This window comes from Taurulus bubalis (assembly GCF_910589615.1).
Source record: "Taurulus bubalis genome assembly, chromosome: 6".
Lineage (NCBI taxonomy): Eukaryota > Metazoa > Chordata > Actinopteri > Perciformes > Cottidae > Taurulus > Taurulus bubalis.
The window spans coordinates 5,193,375-5,206,003 of NC_136594.1; the positions used below are offsets into that span (position 1 = coordinate 5,193,375).

At 45.6% G+C, this 12,629-nt stretch overlaps 1 protein-coding gene across 1 annotated transcript; it reads left to right on the forward strand.

Moving 5' to 3' along the window:
* Positions 1-12,118, forward strand: LOC306738287 (atlastin-2; the record flags this gene model as incomplete). Its single annotated transcript, XM_079220118.1, has 14 exons — positions 1-61; positions 3,424-3,698; positions 5,884-6,015; positions 6,122-6,226; positions 6,315-6,365; positions 7,286-7,342; positions 8,046-8,138; positions 8,254-8,392; positions 8,494-8,621; positions 9,203-9,259; positions 9,671-9,742; positions 9,847-10,278; positions 11,653-11,667; positions 12,008-12,118. The coding sequence occupies 14 exons, from the start codon at positions 1-3 to the stop codon at positions 12,116-12,118; spliced, it is 1,728 nt and encodes a 575-aa protein (XP_079076244.1).
* Positions 12,119-12,629: the final 511 nt, after the last annotated feature.

The window sequence follows — 12,629 nt, forward strand, 5'->3', positions numbered from 1 at the left end:
ATGGCGGCGGAGGAGAACAGGTTGAAGCGGCGGAATCACAAAAACAGCATCTTCAAAGAAGGTAACTAAACCTACACCGAAACGGGTGGAGACGTTGCAACCGACGCGACAGGCGACAGGCGGGTGGCGAGTTTCTGAATACGTGGGTCTCCGTCCTCCGTCCACCGCCGTGTGGATGGAGGCGGCCACGGGAGCGACACGGCGGGGCAGCGCTCCGCTTTTGTCGAATAACCGCGTCCCGTTGCGAAACCGCTAAGCGTCGCGAGCGGTAAAATATTCAAAAGCGTCGTTGTGACAGCGGCCTGGTCCCAGGTAACGGCGCGAGGCAAGCTAGCTTCCGTTGAGGTGTAATCTAATTTAAGTTAGCACATATCACAGGTGTGTGTGTGTGAGGGGTGGGGGCTAGGGTCGGGGGATAAACTGTGTTTTGCTAAACATGCTTGTAAAAATAAGCTGTGAGATAAGCTAAGTAGACTCTCTCACGCCGAACTCCATTTAAAAAAGCGACCAGTTAAGCTAACTTCCCTCTCCTGTTAGCAAAGGGTTAATACCGTTACCCTTAAATCGACTCCATATCATGATTATTAGTCACGGTGTTTAATTCGGCGTAGTTTTTTTCCTTCACAGAAGCAATTTTAAATAGGCTATTTTTTAAATTAACTTTGGCGTGTGGCGATATGGCGCGTTGTGACCAGCTGTCAGGCAGCGACAGTGTATTTGGGACACGTAGACTCTGTTAGCTGCTAGCCGTCCATCTCTTTCTTCCTCTATTCTGTTATTGTGGTATTTATACCACTGTTCTGTATCTGAGGCTAATCTGTACCACAACCAAGTGACTGGTGAGATATCCTCGTGCTGGGTTTTACTTCACAAGCTGGATGACGAGGGAGCCTCTGGCTTGCTTGGTTAGTGTCTAATCAGTGCTTTTTGTCAACAAGGTAACTGCTAGAATTGTTATGAACCGTCAGTTTGAGCCAAAATCCGGTGAGTGTTATGCATATGTTTGACTGGGTCTCTATCAGTGCTGTTGATCCATGAACACAGGTGTACAGTGTTTTGATCAACACAAAGCAGGTGCTGCTGCTTGTGTTGTTGCAGCTGCAGAGAGCCCCTCTGAGCTTTGTGTGGAGAACTGCACACTATGTGCTAAGACCAAAGTGGGGCAAAAACTAAGCCATGTGGTGTATACATAACTGTGCCGGTGTAGTTGTCCTCTTGTTCCAGATTCACATTTTGAGCTCCCATTTAAGAAGTCTCCGAGCAGCGGCTGCTGCAGAACGAAGGAGGATTGCCTCTAGATACGGACGTACACCGACGTTTACGGCTCTGTTATTGTATGCCAAATCGAAATGGATAGTCTCAAGGCTTAAATTGTTGTCGTAGATCTCTGACGAGCCCTGGCCTTTTTCAATGAGCCACTTCAGCCTTAAACTATCATATTTGTGAATGGAGTTTGTTGTGCAATGTCTCTTCTTACACAAGCATAAGTAGCAGCAGGACCGGCTGTCAGATACAATGTTGTGGGACATGTTGGCCTTTCCTTAAAGAGGAGTCATTAATGTATCTGAATCTGTACTGGGATAGTTCTTGTCCTTTTTTCCAGATCCACATTTTAAGACTCAGCTGCAGTTTGAAGGAAGAACTTCAGTTTTGCCTCGTTAAAGTAAAAAGTTGAGATCAATGTTGCCCTACTTGTGAGTGTCTCCCAAGGCCAGGAGTTCAGCAGTGCTGGGAGAGTATGCCCATCTCTTGTGAATGCAGGCAGGCCAGACTGCTGCTGACGGTCCTGTTCAGTACTCAGACACTTTAATAACAGGCATTTGAGCAGAACCCAGACCAGAGTCCTCTTCTCTGCCGACGGGTGTAGTCTGATGTTACAGTGACTGATGGAAGGGGATGACTTGCTCTGTTGTGTGACATGACGAGACAGGAATCCACTGATCGGCTTGATAAGCGGGAGAAAAAAATGCTTATTCACTGATGTATGCAGCGTTGCCAGTTGGGGAATGTTGAACTGTCTTACCAGAGGCTTAAAAAGATGGTATTTTGATAAATAAACCTGTTTAACTCGAGGCATGACCATGAGATACAATGTGTGTAAATCTACCCACAAGCAGGCGTAGCTATGACTCATCGAAGGAGGTCCGTTTCTTTAAGTCTGACACTTTGCAAGTCGCGTTCATCATCGTAGCCTACATCACACAAAAAAAAGTTTAGGCCGGTTTCCGCTTTACACTCCATCTCTGCTCTACACTGTGGAAGTATTTATCCTCAGGCAGCTCATGTGCTCGCCAGAGAGAACATTGGGACATTGAATTTACCGGATCACTGGTCTTCTTAAAAGCCTCAGTTAAAGTACGACTCATCCAAAAGACGTCCCCAAACAGTTTTTTATGTCGGCGTGTACATTATTTACGTCCTCTCCTCCGGATGATGTGACCGTGTATATTTAAACCAGCGAGGCGCTTGCTTGCAGAACGCTGTCGTCGCGTTGCCGCCCTGCAGAGCGTTTCCTCACATGGCCCGACCCCGCGCAACGCTGACCTGAATGAAGACTCTTCTTCCCACGAGGCCTCAGGCTGCTTGGGGGGGGGGGGGCTTTGGATGTGCAATCACAAGACGCAGCGTCTGAGTAAGCGCTGTCACGTAACCGCGAGGGCACGCGTCCCAGTCTCCCCGGAAACTGAAACGCCAGCGACTTTGTCGTTCTCCCGCAACGAAAACATTGCAGTATTTACGCAAACCTTTGCAGCTTGTTTTTTAGACCGGTGAGCGAGAGATGACTAAACGTTTTCTTCTACTCTGACATATCGGATGAAGGCAGAAGCATCCAAAAGGAGTCTAATGGATAATCTTCCTGAAATATCCAGATTTCTGTCGGTCAGTGAAGTGTAACTGCGGCCGTACAAGGAGAGCTGATGGATGAAAGCGTCTCTGTAGAACAACACTGACCGACGGCTCCGTCTATTTACTGTAAACCTCCAGCCAGCGCTGTCATCCTATAATGGCAGCGATTCCTTCCTCTCCCGTGACGCTTCACTAACTGGAGGCGGCCCGGAAACTTTTCTCTTCCCGTCCAACAACCGCTGTCGCTTTCGGACATCAGAGTTTATTGATCTCTGAAGGGAAAGTCGGCCATCATGACTGCAGAGAGAAAACCGCGTCCACTCTGATGCCCACCGCTTATAGGCGTGTTTTCTATAGAGATGATCACAAAATCCAGGCGTCAATAAGATATCTTTTGTCTGTCGTGACAATTTATTTATATTTTGCGAAAGGTTAGGAGACCTTTCCAAAACGACGGTCACGTCTTTTTCCCACCTCCAAAAACCAGAAGTGTCAAATGATAAATGTGTCGGCTGGAGGACGTAGAGCGCCAACATTCTCGGTCGGTCAAACTTTAACCACAGCGTTCTCTCTCAGGCGGCCACAGGTTTGAATCCGACACATCCCCGATGAGACACGAGGAGGACGATGACCTGCTGGATGAGGAAGAGGTCGGCGGGGCCCGGCCGGTGCAGATCGTGGTGGCGGACGAGGAGGAGCACTCGTTCTCGCTGCAGGAGGAGGCGCTGGAGCGGCTGCTGCTGCAGGAGGAGGTGCGGGACCTCCACGTGGTCGTCGTCTCCGTGGCCGGAGCTTTCCGCAAGGGCAAGTCCTTCCTGCTGGACTTCATGCTGCGCTTCATGTACAAACAGGTAAAAGTCTTGCGAGGCAGTTTATAAATATGAAAATGTTTCTAATAGAATCAGCTTTATTGGCCGTGTGTGTTTACGCATACACGGAATTTGACTCCGGTTTCACGTAGCTCTTCGTACTTGTATACATACACAATATAAGTATGAAGAGCTACGTAAAACCGGAGTCAAAGTCCAAATTCAATTAATAGAAATCCAGCTCTGCCTTTTGAGAATTTCTTTTTTTTTTTTTTTTTTATAGGAATATTTTAAATTGGTTAAAATATCACCAGTGAGTTTCTATATATCACACACATGTGTGTGTGTGTATGTATATGTATATGTATATATATATATATTCTGCGCTCCAACTGCTTTTTGCTTTTCTAGTTGGATATATATATATATATATATATTCATATTCATATTCTGCGCTCCAACTGCTTTTTGCTTTTCTAGTTGGATGCTAAACTGCATTTTGTTGCCTCGGGGTACTTGAGCTAGCAAATAGCAATAAACTTTAATCTAACCTATAATGTCACGAGTGAGACTCGTGACCACGGAGTTAAGACAAGAAGTAGTTTGACAAAACAATCCCAACTCGAGGTCTTATAACTGTATCTACATTCTTCATCAGTGGGTGGAGTCAGCTCAGTTGTCATGGGGGCCGATATGTTGACGGGCAAGTTCAGTAATTATTATAACTCACTTCTCAGCTGTCGCCTCTTCAAAGTATATACATCTATAGCTTTTTTTAAAGGGCAAACAGTATTTTTAATCCAACACTAAGTTGTTTGTGGCTTTATTTCTTCCTCCGGTCTAAACTCCCTGTGAGGAGATCCCCAACAGGACATAATCTACAGTCCTCACGCTTGAGTTCAGATGAAACTAAGCCACATAGAACCTGTTTCAACATAATGCGTGTGAGCGATGCTGACATTTTCAGTCTCGTTTCCTTTTTATCAGCGGATATATCTTCACGTTGTAAAGGATTGCCGTTAAAACAGGCCTCACCCGTCTGCTAATTAGATTAGATGCTGATATCAGACCGTGTTGTTGTTGTTGTTGTTTGTCTCCAGTGTTTCAGGAGCTATAAAAAGACTGTCCTGGTTTAATCTTGACAGTCGTGTATTTTTAGGGTTAATGTTGGTTATTTGTCCAGTGAGGTTTTGATTAGAGTTCATAAGAACAGGATCGGTAGAAGTTCGTCAATGCAAAAATTAAATTGATGACAATAATCTCATTGTAACTCCTTTGGCTGAGAAGCAAACGTGTTTTCCGCGTGATGTTCCACTTCTTGGCATGTAAAGACCCCGTTTCTGTTTTTGAAACAGTGACCAGGTTCAGAGTTAATCTCCCGGGCCGTGTTAATCTACGGTAAGCACCGAGGAACATTCTGGAGGGTTTCATGAGTCCCTAAAGAGGATTTTAGGCCGACACAATGCCGGCTCTGTGGCCGGGCCTCCGCAGAGGGTCACTGCTGCTTATTCCACACATAAAGCCCATCTTTATGCATAGATTAAGCCCCGCCCACACAGGTCAGGTCATGACAGGGCTGCTTCTTTTTTTTTTTTTACACAGGTATGTGTAGATGTGAGTGAGAATGGGATTCGACCGTACAGAAGCCTTTTCACGCTTAAGATGATGACTACACATGTATTATTAATCATAAGGCGTGGTTGAAGATGACTATGCATTTCATGAGATCAACATTCGTCAACGGCGCATCTTTTATTACCACAGAAGTTACACCTTTTTCCATTTATCTTTGTATTATTTGTAATGTCGCAAATCAGTGAATATATGCCAACATGTTCTGCATCAATATGATAAAGTATTCTCTTCTTAATTACTGAATTACAGTAAAACCTGACTTCATATTTTTTTATTACCTTTTTTGGTTTGTAGTATTTTATAGATAACCAGTTTACTAGAAAATGATCTATATCCCGATGTGTATTGATGATGTGATCAAATGTATTGTCATAGACTATGATGTCATTTATATTACCCTCTCCTACTAGGCATCAGTTCTCATTAAGTTCATGACCTGCATTGAATTCTGAATAATAGTGGAATAGTAGTTTGCATTTAAATGTAGTCCCAGTAAGAGATGGAGGATAAAATCTCACATGAAGTAAATAACAGACTCTCTACATACGTATTTTTGGCCATGACCTCTCTGACCTCTCTTGTCTCCGTTCAGTCGGACTCGTGGGTCGGCGGCGAGGAGCAGCCTCTGACCGGCTTCACCTGGCGAGGCGGCTGCGAGAGGGAGACCACGGGCATCCTGGCCTGGAGCGAGGTGTTCGTGGTGGAGAAACCAGACGGCTGCAAGGTCAGTCCACGGGCCGACCCCGAGCGAGCGCCATCTGGGCTCCCATGATTATATAATTTGTAGACTTTGAGATGCTGGAATGAATGAGTTGGTGTCGTTCTTGCAGGTTGCAGTTCTACTCATCGACACACAGGGGGCGTTTGACAGCCAGTCAACCATCAAAGACTGCGCCACCCTGTTCGCCCTGAGCACCATGACCAGCTCTGTTCAGGTCAGCTGCGATCCGAGTGGTTTTTAAAGTGCTGACGCTCTTAGTGTGGCGGCGCCAGGTGAATAACGGGGTCCGTTGTGTGTTTCAGGTGTACAACCTGTCCCAGAACGTCCAGGAAGACGACCTCCAGCACCTCCAGGTCAGTAATCAGTCTGAAGACGTTTTTTTTAACGAACCACTCACGCAAACTCCACGCGCATCGAGTAGAAAAATATTTTTATTTGTGAATCTGTTAAATGCATCTAATAATTGATTGAGAATAAATAGTATTGAACTTAATATCATAATAATCTAAAAGGTTAAATGGAACATAATTAACCTACATGGCACATAGTGTGTTACTGTAATGTACCACCTCTATCAAAACTGCCTCCATGATTATTTTTTTTCGGGGGGGTTACAAACAATCCTGTTTGTCCAGTTTAGGCCAGTTGTTAATATTTCATTCCTTCGACGAGGCCTCTTGACTGCTCTCACTGTCCGGCCTTATAGAGCAGCTGTATTGTGATTTCTAGTCCCAACAGATCAACTACACCATCTTGTGAGTGAAGAGCTCCATATCGGGTGTGTTCAGCTCAGGATTAACTCTGAACTGAACCCAGCAGCAGGCCGCCTTATGTGGCAGAAAGTCTCTCGCAGTGGAAACTTCACAATTTCTCACCTCAGATTGCCTGTCAATCAAACATTGTGGGCGGGGTCTTTTGGATTTAATATTATTGCAGTTTAATTTATTTTTCTCCTCACCAGATTTGAATGAGGCACATGTTGGATTATTTTCCTTTGGAAAAATGTATTAATTTTAAAACGGGTGCCGACAAAGAGGCAACAAACATCTTCAGCCCAGCTTTGTGTTCGTTTTTTTTCCATAATCTTTATATCTGCAGCAACACAAAAACACTTTTCAGATAGCAAGTGTTTAGAGCAGCAAATGGAAAAGCTTTCATGGGCCGGATGAATCAGAAAGACATATGCACGCATTTGTCCCACACTAATTGAGCTTTATGCCCGTGTTGTGAAGCCTGATTAGATTTTAAGTGGCCGGTTGTTTTCTCTCCTCAGCTCTTCACGGAGTACGGACGACTGGCCATGGAGGAGGTCTACGAGAAACCCTTCCAGGTGGGATCTGCTAGCCACGTTCCCCGTCCTCATAATATTCAGTTTGATTTTTAGAAATGCGTTTTACCTTCCGACACGTAACAAACACAAGATTTGACCTTCAGTCCTCGAAGGACTAAATGAGACTTTTCAGTTTTAAGAAACCGATCAATCGGCATGAGCTTGTCTCTCCTTTAGGGTGAGCTGTTTTTAGATGCTCCTTCTTAAAGGGACAGTTCAGATTATTTGAAGTGGGGTTGGATGAGTTTTTTCTCCATAGTCGGGGTATCATCTCCAGTAGATGGAGGTCGGCACGCTCCCGGTTTGGAGAAACCAGCACAGAAGCAAATGCACTGCTGTGGACTGAGGCAGCAGCAAAACATACCAGCCACCAAAACATTTAGATTTTAAGTGCTATTTTTTTTAATATTTTCACAGCTTTACCTTGCCGTCGGACAGAGATGGCGCAAAGATAACTGTTTCAGATCCTTGTTGGAAAGATAAAAATATTCTAAATATATTATTCGTTTATTTATTTAGTATAATTTGTCGCCGTCCACAGCAGTATATATGCTGGTACTCTCTCTTATTTGTGTTGCAAACTAAATCTGAAACTGGAATACGTTTGGAATAAATGTTCTTTATCTTTTTAAGATTTGATTTTTCAATATAATGATCTGTGGTGGATCCTGGATCAATACGCTGAATGTGTCCCTCTGTTCAGAGTCTGATGTTCCTGATCAGAGACTGGAGTTACCCCTACGAGCATCCGTACGGCCTGGAGGGAGGACTGAGCTTCCTGGAGAAGCGGCTGCAGGTTAGTTGCTGGCCTTCGTGCCGCGTCCACCGTTTCACCAAAGGGCCGAGCTTAACTAGAACCACTCCTGGTTTTAACGTCTCCGGACTGATGACTTGTTCCCGTCTGCGACCAGGTGAAGCAGAACCAACACGAGGAGCTGCAGAACGTCAGGAAACACATCCACTCGTGCTTCTCGAACATCGGCTGCTTCCTGCTGCCTCACCCCGGCCTCAAGGTGGCCACCAACCCGCACTTCGACGGGCGACTCCGAGGTGAAAACCCTGACGCAGACACGGCTAGGCCAATCAAAAACCAGTCCGGCTTTGTGACACGTGTGTGTGTGTGTGTGTGCGGTTGCTTTGTGTGCCTCCAGATATCGACGAGGAGTTTAAGAAGGAGCTGGTGAACCTCGTCCCGACGCTGCTCTCGCCAGAGAACCTGGTGGAAAAAGAGATCGGAGGAGTCAAAATCACCTGCAGAGAGCTGCTGCACTACTTCAAAGTGAGTTGAGATCTGTAGCGCTTCCACCTGTGACGTCAACATCTTCACTGTCAGTAAGAGGAATACATGTTCTGCACCAAACGGCAAGGTGACATTCATTTTTGGCATCATTTAAAAAATAAGTCGCAGATGAAAAAAATAAATAAATTCTGGCAATGAATGGTACTTTTTCAGCAGTGAGATGGCTGAACAATGTGAGTCTCATTCTACAAAAGAGGGAAGAAGGTTGCAGTTTATTAGACAAGATAATAATAAGTATTATTCTTGCTTACGGTTTTCTGTTGACTAATGAGAGAATACGTTTCAACTGTTCTTCCGGTTTAGAAATCATGATCACTAGCTCTAGAAAAAGCTAGTAAGTGGACCTTGAGTTGGGAGTGTTGTCTTCAGCGGGAAAGGGTCTGTTCACATCTCAGATAACATCAGAATGTAATTCATTTGTCTTGTTTTTCTTTTCTTTTGTGCAAATCCCCGGTTATCTTTTTGAAGTCCGTCTTTGTAAATGTTTTAAGACTCCAGAAAGAGAATTTAGACTCCCGCTTGTTTCTCTCCACCTACTTATCTGTCCGTTGTGTTTTCAGGCTTACATGAAGATCTACCAGGGAGAGGAGCTTCCTCACCCCAAGTCGATGCTGCAGGTCAGCTCCGCTCACACACAATATGATGGAAGATAATGTTGCTGTGGAACAGCGCCGCCTGCTGGACAGTTTACATCATGATATTTAATCCAAAAACAGATCCTGTTCATCCTTTTTTCAAATCTCAAAACAGTTTTTTAAATTCTTCTCACTGTGGCAAACCTTCTGAAGGTGTCGGACATGTTTATTTACGTGTGTGTGTGTGTGTGTGTGTGTGTGTCTGTCTGTCTGTCTGTCTGTGTCTGTCTGTCTGTCTGTCTGTCTGTGTGTGTCTCTATTTACTGCATACACCGGATATACTACTAACAACCGTATTTCCATCAGAGGAGACCGGCGCAGATCTCAGTTTATCAGTCATGATGCGTTGACTCCATTTCTCAATCGTGAATCTAAACTTCATCTGTTGCCTAGGCGACAGCTGAAGCCAATAACCTTGCAGCTGTAGCAGGCGCCAAAGACTTGTACAACAAAAGCATGGAGCAGGTAATGCATCACAAACTGGATGTCGCAGGTCCAGGATCTGGTTGATGAAATGCTTTCTGATTTTATTAATTTTTTTTTTTGACGCGCTCGTGTTGCGTCCGCAGGTGTGCGGCGGAGACAAACCCTACATCAACCCGGCGGAGCTGGAGCGCCGTCACGCGGAGCAGCGGCAGGCGTCGGTGCGACACTTCCGCTCCGTGAAGAAGATGGGCGGCGAGGATTTCTGCCGGCGCTACCAGGAGCAGCTGGAGGCGGAGCTCGACGCCGTCTACTCCAACTTCTGCAAGCACAACGACGGCAAGAACATCTTCTTCGCCGCGCGGACGCCCGCCACGCTGTTCGTCGTCATGTTCGTCATGTACGTGGCGTCGATGGTCACGGGCTTCGTGGGCATCGACTCCGTGGCCGCGCTGTGTAACCTGGTGATGGGCGTGGCGCTGACGGCGCTCTGCATCTGGGCGTACGTCAAATACTCCGGAGAGTTCCGCGAGGTCGGAGGAATCATCGACCGGGTGGCTGAGACCCTCTGGGAACAGGTGAGAGGATGGGGGGGGGGGGGGGGGGTTTGTGTTTCTCTGTGTGTTTCTCTGTGTGTTTCTCTGTCTCTGTGTGTGTGTGTGTGTGTGTGTGTGTGTGTGTTTCTCTCTCTCTGTGTGTGTGTTTCTCTCTCTCTGTGTGTGTGTTTCTCTCTCTCTGTGTGTGTGTGTTTCTCTCTCTCTGTGTGTGTGTGTTTCTCTCTCTGTGTGTGTGTGTTTCTCTCTCTCTGTGTGTGTGTGTTTCTCTCTCTCTGTGTGTGTGTGTTTCTCTCTCTCTGTGTGTGTGTGTTTCTCTCTCTCTGTGTGTGTGTGTGTGTGTGTGTTTCTCTCTCTCTGTGTGTGTGTGTGTGTGTGTGTGTCTCTGTGTGTGTGTTTCTCTGTCTGTGTGTGTGTTTCTCTCTCTGTCTGTGTGTGTGTTTCTCTCTCTCTGTGTGTGTGTGTGTGTGTTTCTCTCTCTCTGTGTGTGTGTGTGTGTGTCTCTCTCTCTGTGTGTGTCTCTGTGTGTGTGTGTCTCTCTCTGTGTGTGTCTCTGTGTGTGTGTTTCTCTCTCTGTCTGTGTGTGTGTTTCTCTCTCTGTGTGTCTCTGTGTGTTTTTCTGTGTGTGTGTGTGTTTCTCTGTCTGTGTGTGTGTGTGTGTTTCTCTCTGTGTGTGTGTGTGTGTGTGTGTTTCTCTGTCTCTGTGTGTGTGTGTGTGTTTCTCTCTCTCTCTCTCTCTGTGTGTGTGTTTCTCTCTCTCTCTCTGTCTGTGTCTGTCTGTCTGTCTGTCTGTCTGTCTGTCTGTCTGTGTCTCTGTGTGTGTCTCTCTCTGTCTTGTGTGTGTCTGTCTGTCTTGTGTGTCTGTCTGTGTCTGTCTCTGTCTCTCTCTCTCACTGTGTGTGTGTGTGTGTGTCATAACACTAAAAGCAAATTTTCTTGATCTACCAAGTCTGTCTTCAGAAATACTGAAGGGACTAATGGTCAATAACAGAGAATTAGAACCTGAAGTATTGAAAGTTGCCATAAAATGTCTGGTCAAGATTCTTAATCTTCTTGCACAATTAGTTCAGTTTATACATTAGACTTTGATTTAATTTAATTGTTTTTGTAATGAAAGCGAAATTCTGTAACATCCGTCAGACTAATAACGTTATAAAAATATAATTTTGTTGTCTGTACGCGCCGGCATTGAAAGATTTTCAAACCAACCCAACTTTCGAGGTGGAAAAAGCTACATTTTGTAAAAGAACTCTTTAGTTTTTCCTCAAAGCGCTTGTGGTTGAATTGAGCCGTTCTGGACGTCCTTGCTCTGCTCTCTAAAAAAGTAAGTGAAGGAAACTTTAAACTGATAGTTGAGACTCTGTGCTGATGCTATTTTCTCTCTCTTAATGCCTCCAGAGGACTCCACGAAAGGTACGTTTATGAAATAAAGAAACTGTTCAAAGTCCCTCAGTTGCGGGGAAAAGATCCATCAAACAATTTTAAAGACCTAATACGACTATTTTAAATTCGCCACATGACGTTGGCTGTGGCTTCCTCAATGTGAGCAGAATGGATCAGTGATTGCGCAATAGCCATGCTGCAAATCATTAGCTTTATATGTGAGATATAACTGTCACCTGCATAACTTCAGTGTCTACAAAACTGAAGAAAGTTCAGTTGGTGGTAAATAATCATTTGTATTTTTCCAAAACTATCACAGTATGGCCCTCATCCACCTGACCTCTTCTTCCTCCTCCTCCTCTTCCTCCAGATTCTCTCCAAACTCTTCGAAGTGGCTCGGAGTCGAGTCCCGTTGGGAAGCCTGATCCCGGCGCCGCGGCCCCGGCTCGCCTCCAACAACAACGTCAAGAAGAAAAACTAGCGGCACGCCGTCTCGTTCCCCGTCACGTTTATTCTCCCTCACTCTCTGCTCTGTTTTGAAACAAACAAACAAAGTTGTTGTTTTTTTAGGACGGTGTGAGCCGTGTAAACGAGTCTTTTGTTCTCAGACTGTAGATGAAGGTTCCTCGCCGTGCCGGCTGTAGGTTTAAGGACTCGCCGTAGAACCCCGGACGAAGCAGTGTGACGTATTTTATTATTTTGTCAGTGGGCGGGGTTAAGGTATTTATTGGTGGGAGGGGCCATTATTCAATCACTGAGTGTCATCCCAAGTGTGTGTGTGTTTGTGTGTGTGAGGCATAAACGATTCCCATTTATGTGAATGTATGAATGAAGAGCACGACCACAGACCCTCCTCACGGTTCCCCTCCTCCCTCCGGTCGTTTCTGTCGCTGGGCGGCGTCACGAGGAGGAGTCCCGACCAAAAGTTTACAGCTTTACTCGTAGGAGGCTCTCGGACCGGCTAACGGGCAGGAAGCTGTTTTAGGACTTTA